This window comes from Falco cherrug, chromosome 5, assembly GCF_023634085.1.
Source record: "Falco cherrug isolate bFalChe1 chromosome 5, bFalChe1.pri, whole genome shotgun sequence".
Lineage (NCBI taxonomy): Eukaryota > Metazoa > Chordata > Aves > Falconiformes > Falconidae > Falco > Falco cherrug.
This window is the reverse complement of record NC_073701.1, coordinates 29,376,287-29,395,954: the sequence shown is the minus strand read 5'-3', so window position 1 is coordinate 29,395,954 and position 19,668 is coordinate 29,376,287. Positions and strand designations below refer to the sequence as shown.

Sequence of the window (19,668 nt, the reverse complement as noted above, 5' to 3'; positions counted from 1 at the left end):
TTTACCCATGTGCTTTAGCTGTGTTACTCGAATAGTCCAGCTGACTTTGGTGGATAGCACAGATTAGTAGTGCTGAGCACTTGTGTAAGGCCTGGCAGGACCATAACTCTGGTTCTTTTCAGTTTCCCATCCATGAAATGAGTTTCATATCCCTCTATGGTCCCTTTCTCTGGAAAGGTTTGGGGTTGGGGTCACTTGCTTGTTTAACCAAAGAGATCTATTTGGTTTTCTCATTGTAACCAAGGAGTTATAACACTCTGAAGGAGGCGGCTTCTCATGGTCTCTGCTTTGACAAGCCTTCAATCAAATTGGTGAAAAATATGCTCATTCTAAAACAATAAATAGCATGGATTACACAGGAAAATACCCTTCCAGTTCTACAGCTCAGCCTTCCCATGTCAAGTGTCAGCTGACAGCAAGTATTTCCAGTTCAGCAGCTCAGCCACTTATGTAAGGAAGGGACTGTAAAAGAATAGCTAGACCTTATCAGTTGTCAGAAAACTCTTTAGTGACTTGATTTTTCTTTATAAAATGTAATAACTGTCAGAGGTAGAGAATATATATCTCTTCCCAACTGGCAGCCAAGGGCAGCTGCAAAGGGCAAGCAGTGTGGATACTCATAAATGTGTGATTACAGGCATTTCTACTGAAGGAGAGAGGAATATTGATGCAATATTCGTCATTTTTATTGGTTTAATATTCTTCTTTTGTAGCATCATATCCAAACAGTTACATCTTTCTTCACTTACAGCACGTGTCCATCTAAGATATGCTGTTGCTCTTTCCATTGTTAATCCAGCACTCTCCAGCTCCTTGTGGCAAGTCAGAACATGAGGGTTTGCTGTTGTATACCTTCCCTATAGAAAAGATCCCTGATCCCGCAAAGATTGCTTTCAGCTTCCAGATTACTGTGCAATAGTTTCTCTTCCTTCTCTATCATATGCCCTGTTTCAAGTGTCAATGCTTTAGGAGAACAGGGGCCTCTCAAGACATGTTTTTTCATTGCGCATAGAACAACATGGTGGTATGTCCTCTTTGGGGCACACCAGGATCCTGTCATGATAGCCCAGGGGAAGTCTGTGTGACGGTGAGTTGTTTGTGAATGCAGCACCCCAAGGCATTCCTTAATGTAGAAGATGATAGCTTTTCAGTTACAGGTCTCAGAGGCAAAGTGGTAAAAAGACTTTGGAGTGGATGAGTTGAAGGAAACCCACCAGTGCTGCTTTAGCACTGTGAAAAATAAATAAGGCAAACAATGTCCTTGGAAAGAAACTGTTCTTAGTATCTGCTCCACCTTTCCCTGGGTAAGAAGCGATGCTGACACAGGAGCAAACAGCTCCGTCACAGGCTGAGTTGGGATTAATCAGCTGATTCCCAGACTGGATAGGCCAGAGAGAGAGAATGGAGAGGACACTCTGTGGAAAAGGGATCTATCTCTTTTTAAAGTGCACACTCAAGAAGTTAAGAGGTGGATTCCTTTTTCTCCATGGCATTTCTGTTCCTGTTGGGGCTGTTTCCACCATTAAGCCTAATTACTTGGCTTTTTATGTGCTATCCATTTCTTTTCATCATTTTAAAAACTTCAGTTGCCATAACAACATAATGCAATCAGTGAAACATAGCAGCTATTTTCTGTAGTCAAGGTCTGTGCACTGTCAAGGATGTGAGCCATTTAAGCAAATCTTCACCATCCCCCTTCCTCCCTCCTCCTTTTCGCTCTCTCTTTTTCTCCCCAAACAAGCTCATAACAGGAAGGAGAAACCATCAGGAATAATTAGACACAATAGCAGAGCAAATCCCAATCGTACTCACACAGTCTAGTCTAATGAACTTCTAGCGCTAATCTTGGAAGAGTTGATGTATTTTTTTTAATCACTTTTTTGATGTCATAGATAGATTAGCTGCAGCAGGACCTTGATAATCCATGCTAGAGCCAGGAGACCCAGTGCCTATTCAGAGAAAGAAAAGAAAACCAAAAGCGTTACAGACTTCGCTCTTTTTTTCGTAATTCGTTCCCCAGTTTCAGATGCTTATTGAGAATATATGCCCATTGTACCATATTAGTAAATAAAACGGTGTGTATTTTGTAGATTCATGGGATTTAAGCATGAAAAGTCATGGCATCTATTATTAAATCATTGCTGGAAGGCTGGGAGAGACCGCCACGTTTTTGTGTGGGTGGTGAGACTTGCAGCAAAGCATAGTATAACTGCTGGGCTTCTACTGCACACATATATAAAAAGCAGTCTGAAAATAAATCTGGCAGTCTGGTTCAGTGCTATTCTAAGCAGTGTGAATATAAGATCTATCCACAATGTCTTACTCACTCCTTGACCTCCATGAAGGCTTTCCTGGAATAGCAACGAGTGAGTTTTGAAACCTGGGATTTGGCTTAAGCAGCCTCTCTCTGGCAGAGGACTGAAGGGTGTGCTTTGCCTTCACAGACCTAGTCTGCCACAGGCAGAGTCTTCTGGTGGCTTCCGAGTTGATTGTTGCCCATTCACTCTTTCCACTTGTGTGCTTGTGTTTCAGCACCTTGTCCAAGCAAAGGAAGAACGTCATCAGCTGTGTCACCGTGCATGACTCCCCCTACTCTGATTCCTCCAGCAACAACAGTCCTTACGCTGTACAGCATCGCGCAGGGCAGAATAACGGGAACACCTACGACACCAAAGGGGTTCCAGAGACTCACTGCAGTGGGAACCCCCGAACGATCATCGTGCCACCACTGAAAACCCAGGCCAGTGAGGTGTTGGTAGAGTGCGATAGCCTGGCACCAGGTAAATTGCACCTCTTCCGTCAAGAAAATTAGTAAGAAATAAATGATTTATCTTGGAAGAATCTCATTGTTCGGTTTCATTTTGTTTGTTTGTTTGTTTTGTTTTCCAAAGAAACTTTGCTCCTGCCCTTCTCTCAAGTGACACATCTGTTCTTGGGAGCCATATTGCATTATTTATGTGCCCTGGTACACTCAGGAGTCACGGGGGCAAGTGTCGGTCCCAGTTACTTCTGTACAAACCCAGGAACAGAATGCAGCCTTTAGCTCAACATTTGACATGAAAAGCTCCCAAATGCAAGTGTGAATCTTTGCTGCCTTGCCTTTCCGTAGGTTTACTTTAAAACGGGTAAGAGATTGAAAACACATGTGCATTTTCATCCAAACTTGTTGACGTTTCTGGGAAGAGCATTTCCCCAGGATCTTCATTATGGACTGATGAGGTTTGCTCATCCAGAGCCCCTGCAATGCTAGATAGTACAATGTATTGAAAAGGGGCTCATGGTGGAAGTCTGGCCCAAAGCAATTGGCTTTGAGCTACTTGGCAGTCCTTTCTTTTGACGCACTGCTGGTGAACACAAAGGCTCAGAGGGTGAGCTCCCCACTAGCTCCTTCTCCCTCCCTTCCCACTCACTGTGAGGTCAGCCAAGCCAGAGCTTTTCTGTGCTGTGCACACTATACTTTCCTTCCTCTCCTCGGGATTTGTACCTGCATTGTACAGTTCTGCTGGCAGAACAGTTTCTCGCACATCTGAAGGATCTATAAAGCCTTCTCCGGGCCCAGTTTGGGTCCAGATATCGGGCCTACTTGTCTGCCTCTAGGATAATAGGCTGGCCATGTATGCGAAACACTGCTGACGTATTCTGTTAATTAAGAGAAACCGTTTTCTTATCCTGCTTCTGTTGTATGTCTCCTCCCAAAAGCCACTCTGGAGGAAGTTCAGTGAGGAAAAGGTAGGGTGAGCAATTAAAAGAATGTGATGTAAGCTACAAATGTGTTTCCTTTCCTGGCACAGTCACCACCAGTCACCACTCATCCTCCTACAAGTCCAAGTCCTCCAGCACCGTGACCTCCACCAGCGGTCACTCTTCAGGGAGCTCGTCTGGAGCCGTTGCCTATAGGCAGCAGCGACCAGGAGCACATTTCCAGCAGCAGCAGCCTCTTAATCTAAGTCAGGTAAGTCAACCGAGACAGATTTTAGTGGTGCATCATCCAGCTGTTACCTACTGCTCCTCCAGCATGGGCTGTCCTGTGCCAGTCTAATGCTAGCTGGGCCTCATGTCGGGTTTGATCGACTTGTTTCAACTTCACTTCAGACCTTGATCTTCCAGCTCAGGCAGCAGAGGTAGCGCAAATCCCACCCCTGGGTACCTAAGTGGTACTCTTACCGTGTGTTTTGAAGTTAGAGGATTTAACAGTGTGAGTGGGAATAATGTGAGAGAGAAGGTGCAGTGGCTCAGACACAAAGGAGTGGAGCAGGACTGTGTAGGAAGGACTGAATCCTCCTTAGCTATAGGTGACGGAGGGAGAGTATCTTCCAGGTGAAGGGAGTGCATCAGCCTGGCTGCAGGACTGGGAGAGAAGTCCCCATCAGGTGTGACAAGGCAAAGCAGAGCCCTGATGCATATACATGACTTCATGTAATGAGTTTGATCCATCCTGTGATAAACCTGGGCTGAGATCTGGGCAAATCCCATTACTTGGCAGCATGCAGCTCTCAAGATGCTTCATAGTCTGAGATCAGAACACCCAGGGAGCTCCCCAGGAGTTTCAGTAAATAACGCCCTTTTCACGCACTGCACCTGGGGCCTCCCTTCCCCGGTGGTGAGAGGTGAGGGAGGTTACAGCACAGTCACCAGCCTTTCAAGAGGAGAAAGTTGGAGACCTCAGAGGACCGTGCTGGTTTACATCCAGAGCTGGATATAAGCAGGACTGTTTTTTTTTAAAAAAAAAATAATTTAGGGGAGAAGAATGTCCCCTCCCCCTCAAAATGTAGTTGAAATTTTAAAATTTAAACAAACTTGAAATAAAAGTGAGTGTAAATGGAGGAAGTGGGCGAGATGCTGTTTCCAAAAGTGGGGGAGGAGCGTGGCTGCCGCACTTCAGACCACAGTGACAGCACAGGGAGTGCTTACAAAGAGGGTGAGAGGGCTTGGAAGAACAGAAGGAAATAACATGGAGCATTGCCGTTCTTGCCTTCTAATTCCAACTTTATTGGTTATTTAATACTCTTGACTACAAACGACTGGGAAAAGTCCTTGCAATTCAAAAAAAAACAACTTAGAAAATCTCTGAAAAAGATGTTGCTCCTGTCCCACCACAAGAAGTTGCCTATGCTCAAGTAATTATAGCTGATTACATGAGGGTACCAGGCACCTGCAGGATCTGATTGAGCCAAGGGGGTTGTCTTTAAAGTAGCTATTTTTACTAACCGAGAAAATTATAACTGCAAAGACCCAAACTGAGCGAAAATAAATTGCCTGTTTCAGGCGTAGTTAGGCAACTTCATCCCCCTGAGCAATCGGCGTGCCACCTATCAGCAGAGAATTCACTAACAAAAGCTGCGTGTTGCGTGAGCAACTGGACTTGGGGAAGATGTTCTTAGGAGCCGGGCATCCAAGGTTGGGTCTTTGTGGTGTGCTAGCAGATTGTGGCTCAAACTGGGGGATCCGTTGTCCTTTTGGGGGCCATTTTGGTGTGTGTATGAAACCACAGGGTCTTCCTAGGCTTGGGAGGGACCCTTTGCTGTCACTGGTTTCCAAGGGAAGACTTTGGTGGTGCTGAGGGTGTCAGGAGGAGCACAAGGGACTTTCCTGAGGCCATCCTGGTGTCGTAGGAATGCTCCCAGAAACCACTGAGGAGGTAAAGAGCCGTCTCTTGTCTTGTAACCACTTATCACTGTTGCTGTCTTTATCCAGGCCCAGCAGCACATCACGACTGATCGCACAGGGAGTCACCGGAGACAGCAAGCCTACATCACTCCAACAATAGCTCAGGCCCCGTACTCTTTCCCGCACAATAGTCCCAGCCATGGTACAGTTCATCCTCACTTGGCCGCGGCTGCCGCTGCTCACCTGCCCACCCAACCCCACCTCTACACATACACCGCCCCCGCCGCCCTGGGCTCCACGGGCACCGTCGCGCACCTGGTGGCCTCCCAAGGGTCTGCACGGCATGCCGTGCAGCACACCACCTACCCCGCCAGCATCGTCCACCAGGTCCCTGTCAGCATGGGCCCACGGGTTCTGCCCTCACCCACCATCCACCCGAGTCAGTACCAGGCTCAGTTTGCCCATCAGACCTATATCAGTGCTTCTCCAGCCTCCACAGTCTACACTGGATACCCACTGAGCCCCACCAAGGTCAACCAGTACCCTTACATCTAAACACTGGAATAAGGAGTGAGAGACGCACCCGTGCCGGGGGAGTGAGGTGGCTGCTTTTGTACTGAAGAACATGACAAACTAACAATGCAATGGGAGGCTCGCGTGAAACTTGAACGAAGGAGACTTTAAGGAAGAAACGAAAAAGAGGAAAGAAGGGGGAGAACCAATTCTACACTTTTTATTTAAAAAAAAAAAAGAAAATGGAAAAAAAAGAACAGAAAAAAATAAACCACAAAAACCAACCATTCTGCACCAAACTAGAGAGAGAGAGAAGCAGAAGGGCCCTCCAGTGGGTCCTGTCTTGTGAAGAACTTCACCAACAGACTTTTAAAGGTTATTTTCATCCAATAGTGAGCTACATTTAGAAATTTGTTGTCCAGAACACCTAAAATGAAATCCATTAGGTTTTTAATCCAATAGGTATATGGATTAGGGATTTATCCAGCATTTCAAAGGGTCTGTACCCCGTCTTTGCAGTGGTCTTTGTATCCCAAAGCATCCATAAGGTTGGGGGGTGGGTGGGGGGGTGGGTTGTGTCTGGAAATGGGAAGTGGGTAAGGGAGGCTGAGGGCAGAGAAAATGTCCCAGTGCTTTAAATTGAGACCTAGCACCATGACACTTAAACACACCTGGGCAACACAGGCTTTGCGGCACTGGCTGAGAGCAGAAGCAATGGAGATGTTTCTCCCTTTCCTTGAACACACTGGATAAATCCCTGAGAAATGCTGTTCCTAAACGAGATCTCTAATAATGTATGTTGGATTTCAGTTGCGTTTCATTTTGGTTTGTTTGGAAATTTTCCTTTTCAATCCCTAGCCGTTTTAGTATAGGAGGAGACATTTTAGCTGCCCCCACCCCCACCCCCAGGTAGAATGTAGCACTATACAGGTCATATGCCCTTTTTACTCTTTTGTGTTGAACTTCAACGATACCAATAGACTATTCCTCAATGTGATTGCACAAAGAAAAGTGATATAACATAGGCATGTAACAAATGTGATTGTGCAGGTATGTGTGTGTGCGTGTGCGTGCGTGCGTGCGTGTGCAGATGCTGCCTTCTCTCTGTGGTGTGTTCCTCGGCACAGCCATTACAACTGTCACAGTCTTAGTTTTACATCATTCCCTCGTAGTGCCTTACCGAACTACAGATGCGGTTTAAGGGTTTACTTCCACTGGTACTCCTAGAAACTGACTGAGGCTAGTCGGAATTTACTCTCAGCTCTTTTTCTTTTTTTTTCCTTTCTTTTCTTTTTTTTTTTTTTTTTTTTTTTTTGAGTTGTTATTGCCGATTTTCTTCTGCTAGCAGTGGTGGGGTTTTTTTCCCACATCGTCAATCTTCGCTCTCTTGGCGAGGTGTTGGGGAGGCTCGTCGGGGTTAGAAGTGCATGTAGCTGGGTGTTTTGTCAAGCACTGGATAGGCTGGAAGTGATCAGGTTGGTTGGGAGACCCAGGTGACTCCCAGAGGGTCTGGGGATTCGTTTGTGGACTGGTCTGTTTCTATCCTGTTGAAATAACAGGTTTCCTCCCGGGAAACCGCATCCTCGTTCTGCTGTTTGCCGACGTTCTCGGTGGAGTGGGAGGACAGCATCCACCCACATTGTCAGGTTGTCCCGGTTGTGTCTGTGAAATGGGAACAAAACTTTAGCCTGTGAAAGGGGGAAACACTAGCTGTTGCCAACATCTCTCACTACGTCTGTCGATGGGAGGAGGTCGGGAAAGGGCTGGAGTCCCAAAGCAAGCAGGAGAAAATCCAGTTTCCCGAATCAAACTCGGGTTTCTTATGTGAAAAAAAAGTATTGCAATACATCAGGCCTTACCCGCTGTAATGTAGCTGCGACAGCGTGTGCTTCCCCGCCTCCCTTCTCACCTATGCCACGAAAGGTTGGAACCGGGGAGCACGGTGGTCCTGTGCGTCCTCCGCACCAAGGAACACTACGTGGTCGTCTTGTTTTCTGACAGATTCTAAAGAGAGCCTTTCCTACAGTTAGGTTTGGTTCAGAGGGGAGTTGCACTGGCAGTTGCACTGGTGCATCAATATTTGGAAGTGTCTCTAGAGTACCCATGCCTGTGGATGGCCTGGGGAGGAAGGAGAGAAGAGAGTTTGATAGAACATTTCCGTGTTTCCATGAAAACTGAAGTCTACGTGGCTGCTCAGTTCCACTCTACATTTCCCTGTAACTAAAGCATGAAGTATTCAGGTATTTCACAAGATGCTGGAAAATAGCAGGTTCATCAGCAGGGTGGCGAGGGATGGGTTCCCTGGGTGGCAGCGAGGAAGGAGGCTCTCTCGGGAGGGAAAAGCTGACAGAAAGACAAGCACAAATATATGGTCCTGCAGTAAGTGCTTGGCTGGCCTGGAAGAAGGGATCCCGATATGCATAGGCTGTTCAACAAGGCTGTTGTCTTCTGGCAGAGCACCAAATAACCTCCCTGGTTGCCAGCTCTGGTTCCTGGGCTACCTTTGCACAGTTTTCTTCTCCTGCCCGTCCTTGGTTCCAGCTCAGTATACTGTAGGTGAGGATGCGATCTCCAGCAGCCCATGCACCTTACCCCCACCCCGCTTCCTTCGGAAAGACGACACGTCCCCTTTCCTCTGAGGCAGGAAAACGAAGCCCTGCGCTCGCTGTTGCATTCCTCTCCTCTCCCACCAGTGCAGGAGCGAGAGTGTCATGCTGCTTGTGTCATGAAAAGGAAAGATAATGTTATTTTAATGTATGGTTGTTATGGTTATGATTATTATTTTATTATTATAATATTTTACTCTGGGTTTTAATTGCACACGCATTCCTTAATCTTTGTTGGTTGTTTTTTCTCTTTTAGTATTGTTGTTGTTGTCGTTAATTTTATTTCTTTTCATCAGTGGCATCAGAAGGGTTGCTGTGATTGTGAAAACTACAGCAGGAAGGGGAAACAAGAGTGTCCCAAGGATGAAAACTCTGCCACTAACTTAGGGGGAGTGGGGCCGCTCTGTGAGAGCAGTTACAGCCTTGAGGGACAGCAGTTATCCTCCAGGTCACGTCTGCATTTCAGAATAATTCCAGAAACACTCATTTAGAGGCCAAAACCAAACAGCAGCTACCGTAATGATCTGTCAGGAGAGCTGGATCACAGGCAGGTAAGGACCTTGGTGCCCTAGGATCCAGCTCATTATTACTTTGTTTGATTGGACGTTTATATGAGACCAAGACCTATTTGTGCTCCAGGCCACAGTCGTTGGGCCCCTTTGATGAACCCACGGCCATGCAACATGTTAAGGGTTTGGATTTCCTAAAGGAGAAAGCAGATAGATGGCTCTCCAGAAACAGAGCTATCGGAGGAGCCGTGACGGAGGCTTGAGCGTGGCTCTCAGTCCCATCACTGGATAAAGGACACTGGCGTGCACAGATGGCGTTAGCTGGGCAAAGCACGGCCGCAGACAGGGCAGGGTTCCTAACCTGCTCTTTCACTCTCACTGAAGTTCAATCAGGTGTCCGCAGGACCAGGATGCTTGGTTCACCTTTTTTTATTATTATTATTTTTTGTCTCTAATGTAGATTTTCCGTTCCTTTATAATTATTTGTTGTGGAATTTTATTAAGCTATTCTGGTTGCTAGAGATTAGATATTTATGTTTTTATTTGCATCGCCTCCTCTGTTAAAATGGGGGGAAGCAGTGACTGAATTTAAACTCCATAAAAAAACCGATAGGACTTCAGCAGAGACTTAATCATGCACTTCACTGCTTTCCTAAAGAACAGACTTAAACCCTTCAGCTTAATTACTTGTTTATGTGCTCCTCTGGCCTAGGACCAGCGAAGCGTGGAAGGTTGGAATCTCAATCACAGCAATGTTTTACTTGTATTAATTGCATTTTCCCTGTGTACCCATCTGACCTGCTCTCCCACACGGGCTTGAATCTAATTTTGAGGGGCGTTTGGCAGTGAAGCTGGCAGCAAGAAGGGGCACAGTGCGTGGCCGAGGAGCCACCTTTCATGTCCATCCTGCAGCTGCTGATGTGCCAGCTATAGGTGATCAGATGATGGTGGCAATGGGACGCTGCGATTGCAAGAGATGCTTGGCACAGCCATCGAATTGCTTTGATGGTGCAACACTGTGTGAGAGCTGTGTTTTCTGGTGAATTTGGGGGAGCTGAGCAACAGCTCCCTCGTACCTGTATAAAGGCAGGGTGTGGAAACAGGTGTGGTACTGTTAAGTCACAGGGAAACATGGTCGTTTCAGCAGAGGAAGCAAAATCTTTGCATGCTGTCGGTGCTGCATACATCATAACAGCCGGCTTGTTTTGCTTGCAAAGTCCTTTGGAGAGGAAATAGGATCGGCATGGTTGGGTTGGGTTGGTGTTCTTTGTGTGCGTGGGGTAAACGGCACAGAAACTTGAGAGGGGAGTCAAATGTTTAGATACTGGAAGTTTTGTGGGTGGCTTATGGCTGGCACAGTGAAAAAGCGGTCTCTTTTCCCATCACCTTGCCTTGCATTCTTCTCGTGGGGGAAGCAGAAGGAAGCATGGACGTTGCCTCCCCTCAGAGGTGGATGCTCAGATTCCTTCCGTGAAACCAAGATGCAGGAGAGAGGGGAGAGGGCCACTAACACGAGCAGAACAGAAAACCTGAATGGAAGCACTTCTCACTGCAGACTGGACCAGATCCATTTGTTTGAGAGAGCAAATGCAATTGCATCTTCCTCAGTTGAATTGTACTTATTTGCACCCAAGAAATTGGGCCTTGGCAGCTCTCTCTCTCTCTTTTTCTCTTTCTTGTCATTTTCTCATAATACATTAAACATTCCAAGAAAGGGACCCTTCTGTCTATGACATTTTTACTTTTTTATACTTTCAAGGGATTATGTCTTGTAATTTGGTTTGAAGGCAATTCCATTTGCAAACTCGAAGAGCGATCAACCTGGGTTTTTTTCTTTAACCAAAGATCCTTTTTTTTTTTTTTCTAAGAGAGAGAAAGAGACCCCCACCCACTCCAGAAATGAAATGAACCCACAAGTCATGACCGCCAGGCAATGGGGATACACTGTGGAACTCCATCTTTCTCTTCTTTTTCTTTTTCTCTCTCAAGTTTTTGTCAGCATTTGGAGTAGCTAGCCTGACGAGCAGAGAAATTCACACTAAATATTGCTGCTATCCTAAAGCGTAGGGGTTGTCGAAAACTTTTTTCTTCTCTCATTATTGTTCACATTGATGAAAGTGTTTCAGTGGCGACAATGCAGTGTGGAAATGGTGAGCTGCGTGGTGGGGATGAGCTTCTGGGTGCTCTGCATGTTTCTGTAGCGTCTCCTTTCCTGGATTTAGGATTAGGATGCTGGTTTTGTGCTGTGAGTCGGACCCCAAACCGTGCTGCCATGGTCAGGCCAGGCTCAGCTGGGCAGGTGTTGGACTTAGGTGTGTGTTCTTCCATGGCTTGGCAGTCAGCCCATCAGAGATCTTCAGTGCTACGTGTGGGCCAGATCCTGGATACCTGTGTGCAAGGTCTGCAGATGTAATCTTTGTTGAGGGTAGGCACCACAGAAGGTAAAAAGGTGGGACAGGAAAGATTTCTGCCTTCCTGCTGACAGAGCTGCCCCTGCTGTGGTCCCATTTGCCGTGGGAGCTTCAAAGCAGTTGATCTGCAGTCCTGGGCAGTCCCAAGTCCTGCTGGCGCTCCTGTGAGGAGGCCTGTGTCCAAAGTACACGGAGTCCCTAGCTGACTGCTTGTGGCCCACTTCCGTGCCTACCAGTCATTTTGCTCCCTCCGTGCTCAGAGAGGAGAAGATGGGTCTGCGCTGCTGGGGTTATCCCACGGCCGTACTCCAACCAGGCTGCCTCTGAGGACGGTGAGGATTTCACCCTGGGCTGCAGACGCTGAGCGAGGTGCACCATTTTACAGTGGTGCTTGAAACCGTGGTGGCGGTCCCGTTGTAAATGGCCGTGTGCGGGCTGCTTGCTGGAGTACTGTGTCGGACAGGAGGTCCTGGGCTCTCCAGGCTGGTCCCTATCCCTGTGGCCCATCCTTCCCACCACCCGGGAACGCCACTACCTGCGAGCGATGCCAGGATGCCCCTGCACTCACCGCCCACCGCAGGCACACAGCGAGACCCCCCGCAGGAGCAGCCCCTTCCAGTGAGCTTGGGCAGCGTGCGGAAGAGCACTGCTAGCCGAGGGCTCTGCTCTGGAGGGGTCTTCTTTCCCCCGTGGCAAACGGGGAGCCCAGAGGCAGTGTGACCTGTGAAGAGCTGCTGATGCAGGTGGAGGTGTGGGAACCGGACCGGAGGTAAGCCAGGCTGAGCTCTGCACGTGTCAAGCGCTTTCAGTGGGAGGACACGGTTTAGAGCATTTGTGTGTGTCAAGCGTGAAATTCGAACGGTAGATTGGCTTGGTTCTTCAGAAGTCTTAGGAAGCGTACTAGGAGGCGTTGTGTTCGGCATTTATGGTTTGAAACTCCTGTTTCTCATTTACGGGTTAGCTTTGTCCTTCCAGTTTTAGCAGTGCTGCTATAACAGACTATTCATGTGTGTTTGAAGATAATTTTTTGTTTAATCTTTTTGCTTATCATAGTTAATCTAAGAAAGGCAATACTAAAGGTATATTTTTTTCCAAAAATGATATTTTTTACTGCACTGATAAATATTGTGACATCTCTGTTCTTAACTCTTTTGCTGTGAGGGGAACTGTGTGCAGATTCACACAAACCTTGTAAATACTTGTGTGTACTTCTGACAGCCAGGGATTATTTTTTCTCTCTTTTTCTTCTTTTTTCTTTTCTTTTTCTCCTTTTCCCCTCTTTTTCTCTTCTCTTTTTCTCTTCTCTTTTTCTCTTTTTCCCCTTCCCTTCCCTTCCCTTCCCTTCCCTTCCCTTCCCTTCCCTTCCCTTCCCTTCCCTTCCCTTCCCTTCCCTTCCCTTCCCTTCCCTTCCCTTCCCTTCCCTTCCTTTCCTTTCCCATTTTTCTTTCTTTCAAACAAGGTTTCCTCTTTGAAACAGAAAGCAATGGGGCAACAATGCTCAGAGCAAAAGCAAAGCTTATCCCACTTTCACGTAGCCAAGGAGTTTTTGCAGTGCTGGCATAGAATTAATATTTAATGCTGATGTGTTTTGATTTTATTTTTTTCTTTTTCAGCAAACTGTTTGGAAAGGAATAAGACAGAAAAGCTTCGGTCTGGAATTCTGATCAGAAATGTTACCTATCTATTTTATGGCACCTCCAATTTTTCTTTTGTTTCCTTTTTCTTTAAAAAATCAAAACAATAACAACAAAAAAGTTTTTTGCAGGCTTGCTTGCCTGAGCTCTAGGCTGGTCAGCTGCTGTCCCATGGGTGCCCGATGCTCCGGGACCACCAGCTCCTTTGGAAGCAAACCCACTGATCAGAATTCTGGATTCTGATTGCTTCAAAGGGTATCCCCCAGTACTGCTGGATACCTTCGTTTTTTTAAAAGAAGGATTTAGATACACTTATATTACGCAAACTGTGACCTAATGGCAATAATTACCTCAAATGTGGGCATTCATCCTGGTTTTAGCCTTTTTGAAAACATGTAGCCAGCTTGAACTTTGATTCAAAGACTCTGAAGTCCGTAGGGGCAGAATAGCGATAAATGCCCACCCTGGTCATTGTTGCTTGAGTGAATTCTGAAGACAGTGAATCTTTAAAAAGGAAAAAAAATTAAACCAAGGAATAGATTACTCTTTTATGTATTTTAATCAATTGTGATGTTAAAATGCACATGTAAGTATATATGTTTATAGCTACTGTAAAATGCTTTGGCCTTCTAGAAGATATTTAATGAGTCACATTTTAAACCAATATGAACTGAATAATAGACTGTGGCTACTTAAACAGTTTTCTGGCTACATTTTATAGTTATTACAGTGTTTTATAGTTTACATTTAAACTGGTACTTTTTAAGGGAAATTTTGTGTTTATAAGTGACACCTTCAAAAACTCAATACAGCTGCCTCTTTTTAATTTTGCCCGTTAAAAATTGAAAAGTACAAGTGTGTCTTCAATATGTATATTCTGTTTTGAGATATAACATAGTGTTGGAAAGTCAGTCCAGAGATCAAGTAATCCACTGTATTCCAAAGTCTGGTCGAAAAAACACTCCACCCACTTTGAAGATTTAGTCCAACAGATAAGCTATTTGTTTGTTCGCTTGTTTTAATAACGTGCTTTATCAGGCTCCTTGGGTTGAAGCAGGGAGCGCGATACTAAATTCACTGTTCTATGTAGGATCCTCATCTGGATGAAGATACCCGCATCAGGAGAATGAAGGATATTCAAAGGAAGGATTGTACTGTACTGTTGATAAATCATTAGCCAAACGATCAATTCCTGAGTTAGTGAATGCCTGTTTTTATTTGGGGGGGATGGGGTGGGGTGTCGTGTGTATGTGTGTGTAACAGCCACTCAGAGGCAATGCTGTAATTTGGCTTTCATCTGTTCACCCCTTTCTTACAAATGATGCTTACCACCACAGAAATGTTCTGAACCAGTAAAGGAAATACAAAGTTCACTGACCATCTCCTTGTCAACTCTGTTTTCTCAGCCCATGCCAGTTCTCGTCAATGCTGTTTCCCTGCTGCTGTTATCCTGTAGTTTGCATTTTGATATATCACATTCCCCCCTCCCCGGTCTCGTGGAGCTGTCTAGTTTCATCTGTTGTGTTCTTTCACTTGGGTAACCAGTGAACATGGTATAAATGTCTGCTGGGCAAAATGGTACTTGGAGGTCATGAAAGTACAGGAATTGGCATTTAAAAATATGTATGTGTACGTCTAGTACAGGAATTGGCATTTAAAAGTATGTATTTGTACGTCTGAAGAACGGAGCTTCAGTCGTGGAGCTCAGGTACTCTTGGGAGGGCTCCTTAACGTGTTTCCATCATGCCCGACGGGGCTGTATCAGTCAGCTTAGAGCAGAGGTAGCGCAAAGGAGCGATCGGCAATGCTTTGCAGTCGGGTGCATGTGCTGCTCCCAGTACAATCAGCGGCGCTGAGGCCGGGGGAGTGCAACCCGCCTCCTCCTCCTCCTCCCTCAGCACCATTCCAGGGCTGCCGTGTCCACCTTGTCACCCACATTATCAAAGTGATAACATATCATATGGCAAGCCAAAGCTGTCAGCAGCACTCAGGCCAGCTGGAAAACGTCCACCCTTTCTCACCGTGCACCACCACCCAACCAACGGGCTTGGCAGCCCCCGGCGCCTGCCTGGGCTTCTGTTCTCGGGGCGGGGGGGCACCAGCCCCACAAATGCCAGCACACTGGAATGAAGGAGCCGCAGAGTCTTGTTGAATACTTTGGCTTGCAGCTTGTTAGGCAAGAAGGGGGTTCCAACACTGGCAGTGCACATCCCGCAGGATCTGGGTGGTTACATATAGCACCTCTGCCCTCAGCAGGGAAATAAAGCGTTTCTGCAATGCTTCCACCCCACATGGTTATGTACAACACTTCTGGCTTTTCTTACGCCGCCCCCACCCCCCGCTCCTTTTATCCTGTATGTGTTTTTTTAATTTTATTTTATATTGTTTTGCTCTGTATTCTTCTCTGTACAAAACTTCCACGGATATTCCAGGGCACAACCATTTCAGGTGTAAAAAAGGATCTCCTCATCCCATGTTTCACCAACAGAGCAATCAAGGCATTTTGGGTACCAGATTCTACTTGGGCAGAACCAGAATGTAGCCTGGATCTTTCATACCAAATCAAATTTCTGAAAGGAGAGGAAGTGTCATTAATAGCTTTATTAAAGGAGTGAGTGAGAGAGAGAGAGGGAGAGAGGGAGGGAGTGAGAAAGAAGAAAGAGGGGCATCTCAGAAGGTGAAGAGTCTAGACTTCGGGTAGTTAAAAACGAACCAACGGGTGAAACATTTTTTTATGAGCCGTAAAATCCTTTTAACAGAAGAGGGGAAATGGAGGGAATGTTTTATGCCTTTCAACTGCCCACAGGCCCAGCGTACTCTGGATGGAAAGTGGAAGTTAATATACACTGCACCAAAATTATTAAGAGGAAGAGAGGTGGGGGAGAAAAGCTGTGAAACACTGTCACAATCGCAAGGGAAAAGATTCCCGTGCCCCAGCTCTGGATCTCGAGTGGTTCTTTCTCTACAGTATCATCTCAGCCCAGTAACCCCACGAAAGCCCTGAGCCGTTGTGTTCCTTCACTGTACGGTTTCTGTAATAAGAGTGTTAATCCATGTTAATCTTTGTGAAAATTATTGTGTGCAACAGTATTTTCTTGTGTACTGCTTTTTTCCTATGTGAATTGTCCCTTTCTGTTTTCTTTTTTGCAGTTTTTTCCTTCCTTTTTTTTTTTTTTTCTTTTTTCTTTTGGTAATATGTCTTTCTTCTTTCAAAAGAAAAAAACAAAAACAAACTGATGTGTTGTAGACCTATATGTAACCTATTCCTTAGTCTCATATTATAGGTATGTTATAAGAATGGATATTTTACTTGGCTTTAGAATGTTTTACAAGAAAACTAATTCTTAACCAATCAAGTTCTTGCTACTAAAAAAAAATGCTTGTGTTTTTCATCATGACGTTGTGTGCTTCTAATTAATAATCATTTTCGTTGTAGAAAAATGGAGTGAATTTATATTAGTCTTGGAAACTAATAATAGCATTGTAAATTTATGAGATGATTTTAACAGAAAATACATTATAGAAGAATATAGTTATTTTAATTGTAATATTACTAACTGTAGGGTGAGAAAGGAGGTCCCGTTGTGGTGAACTATGTTATAGCTTGTTATTCACGGTTTCTTTTTGATCATTTTTTCGGTCTCTGAGGTGAAACGAGTTATTAATCAGAATTTGTCAACTCACATATGCATATTGTATATGTGTAGAAATGTAATCACACTTTGTCTTGGAATTACATTAAACTGTTTTAAGTCACTGCAAAGTTTGTGTCCATATGTCTTCTCTCTAGTTAAAGTTTGGTCTGAACATGTGGTTAGTTTTCAGTTACTATTATTTAATCTCCTCAGTCTATTGGAAAAACAGCAGTAATAGTATCATTAATAATAAATACTTTCCCCTTTGAGGTGACATGTTTAGATTTGTGAGATGGATTTTTTTTCCCAGGGCAGAAGAGCATCTGCGTTCAGATCTGGGCTTCACTTAAGCACAGAAAGCTGCTCCGAGCTGCTATGTTCAGCTCCATCGAGAGCTCCCTGCTGCGTCCCACTGTGCAAATTGAAGTATGGGGATTGGCTGCAAATATCAGTCTGGGTTTTCGGTTTTTTATGCCTGAGCCTTCATTTCAGTTGTTCCCTCTCCTTGCTTTGCCAAGTCCCAGGTGACCTTTGAAAGGCTTATATAGACATCAAGATGCTTAATTCACCACCTGTTGCCAATAGCTGTACCTGCCCTTTGGGCTGTGCCTGATTTTCACCATGAGGTTTGCTCAGGAGCAAGCTGAAGGCATGTCTGCAAAGGGTCTCCTCTGATACCATGGTGTCACCCTGGAGGAGGCAAATGGCTCCTCAACGACTCCTCTTTATGGAGAGAGAGTGAGACCTGCCTGGTTTTGCTGCTCATCGTTCCAAACGTAGTGACTCACATGCAAGCCCCCGGCTCTCCTGGCCTGCAGGATTCATCTCGTTAGTTCAGCTTCTCCGTTCCTGGGGGTGGTCAGAGGGATGTTCAATGGGTTGTACCGGGCTGCCTGCAGCACAAGGCCACACTTTGCATTACGTCTCTGACAATGGCTTCTGCAAATGTGTGGTAACTGCCTGATGGCACTGCACGGCACCGCAGGTCATGGCTCGCATCGGAATATAAACCTTCGGGTAGAGCCCAAAGCTCATTGGTGAGGTCTGGCAGTGAAGCAAAGGTCCATTTTCATGGACTTCGTTTTCCAGCCTTCTGTCTCAGGAATCCCTGGAACAGGCAGCAAGCATTGTGGAAACTGTGGCTATGAATTTCTAGGTAGATAGGAAATTTTTGGAAACAAGAGGTCATTGGGACCTTTCTCCTAGCTGCCTTAAACTGGCCGAGACCCCAAATCAGCAAAAGTAATTAAAGCTGTAGTGCCTGTGCCTGTTCAGCAAGTCATTAAGTCTGTGTTTGATTTAAAATCATGTGTCCTATTAAACTTCAAGCTTTTTAAATATATGCTAACAGGTAATTGCATGCTTAGGTGCTTTACTGGAAATGGGGAGTTTACTGGGTCGTGGTGTAAGGACGAGACATTAGTGTGTGATCTAATTTCAGAAACAGCTGTAAATCCAGAGGGGCTAGATTTAACCAGTGCAGAGTTTCTCCATGTTTGTGTCACATTATGGTGTCTTCTTTATTTGTTTCCTTGTTTTGTAAAACTTATTTATAAAACTGTAAAAAATATCTGTCATTCTGTTGTCCGAGACCAAAACAGATTAAAAATACATTACAGTTGGAAAATGTACTTTTTTTTTTTTTTTCTTCTCTTTTCAGACCATTTTTTCCCAGGAGGGGAAAATAGTTTCTTAATTTAAGCAGGGCTGCTTCTAATGGAGCCTGCAATGCCTTGCGAGAGGGAACAGTGAGGGTTTTCAGCCACCATATAAAAGGATGAGAATGGTCTTAGAGAATTTGACACGTTAGTGGCCCAAGCCCGGACTCGGGAACGCCCAACACCAAGGAATGCTCTGCAAGTGCAGCCATTTTCTGGGTTTCACCTCAGACTGGTCATTTATCTGCATATCCACTTGTAATAACACCTGAATCCAGTTAAATCTAACTTGGTAGGCATTTTACTGAAACTCAAGGGAGCTCTTACTGACTAGTAGGAGGCCAGGACTGTCCATGCATCTTCCACTGGCACAGCTGGTCACAAGGAATTCATCCCCAGTTGCTCTGAGCTCACTCAAAAGATCAAAGTGCAATAAGCGCAAGGCTTAAACCGCCTGGCAGGGCTGGGAGAGCCCAGCCCGCTGCGGAGCTGGGGGCAGGTGTGCCTCTCCCCGTAGCACAAACCCACTGGAGCTGCAGTAAAATCAGCACCTGGAGAGCATGAGCAGCTGGTGCAAATTATCACCACCTAACTTGGGCCAGTCCAACTTTTTCTGGGCCAGAAGGAATCTCTGCTGCTGCTTTGAGAGTGTTCACCTTGGCCAGACAGGTTTATTCAAGGTGGGTATGGCTCTTAATTAAAATTGTGAGGGTGGGGATACATGTGGACATGGCATGCACGTAGTGGTGCTGCTGTACCTGGCATGTGCTGCTTGTACTTTCCAGTGCTGCAGTTATGTTTTAGTTCTTTGGCATCCAAAGTTTGGCACCTAAATTTGTATTTGTACGTACGAGGAGAGCTTGTCTGACTTGTAATGCTGCTCTGCCCTCCTAGCTGCTATTTGCTTCCAATGAAACTGGAAAGCGGAGACTGGGAGAGGGAAGGGAATGGTCCTGCTCTGTGAAATGCAGACTGTTGCCCTTTAGTCACCTGTGCACGTGTCATATGTCCACAGCAAACCCGTGCTGGAGCTGTGGACCTGCATCTTGTAAATTCTTGTGTCTTACTATGCTGCTCAGGCCAGGGCAAACATGC

The 19,668-nt window shown here is 45.6% G+C and overlaps 1 protein-coding gene across 6 annotated transcripts in view; it reads left to right on the top strand.

Moving 5' to 3' along the window:
- The window catches only part of HIPK2 (homeodomain interacting protein kinase 2), a 144,991-nt gene extending 127,948 nt beyond the window's left edge, over nt 1-17,043 (top strand). For 5 of the 6 annotated variants that reach the window (XM_055712935.1, XM_055712933.1, XM_055712936.1 and 2 more), the window contains 3 exons: nt 2,533-2,780; nt 3,792-3,952; nt 5,695-17,043. In XM_055712935.1, coding sequence (XP_055568910.1) covers nt 2,533-2,780; nt 3,792-3,952; nt 5,695-6,162 — 877 coding nt within the window. In that variant the 3' untranslated portion in view covers nt 6,163-17,043. Of the gene's footprint in view, nt 1-2,532; nt 2,842-3,791; nt 3,953-5,694 lie in introns of those variants that run through there. The other variant, XM_055712937.1, reaches the window with a different exon arrangement.
- The last annotated feature ends 2,625 nt before the right edge of the window (nt 17,044-19,668 follow it).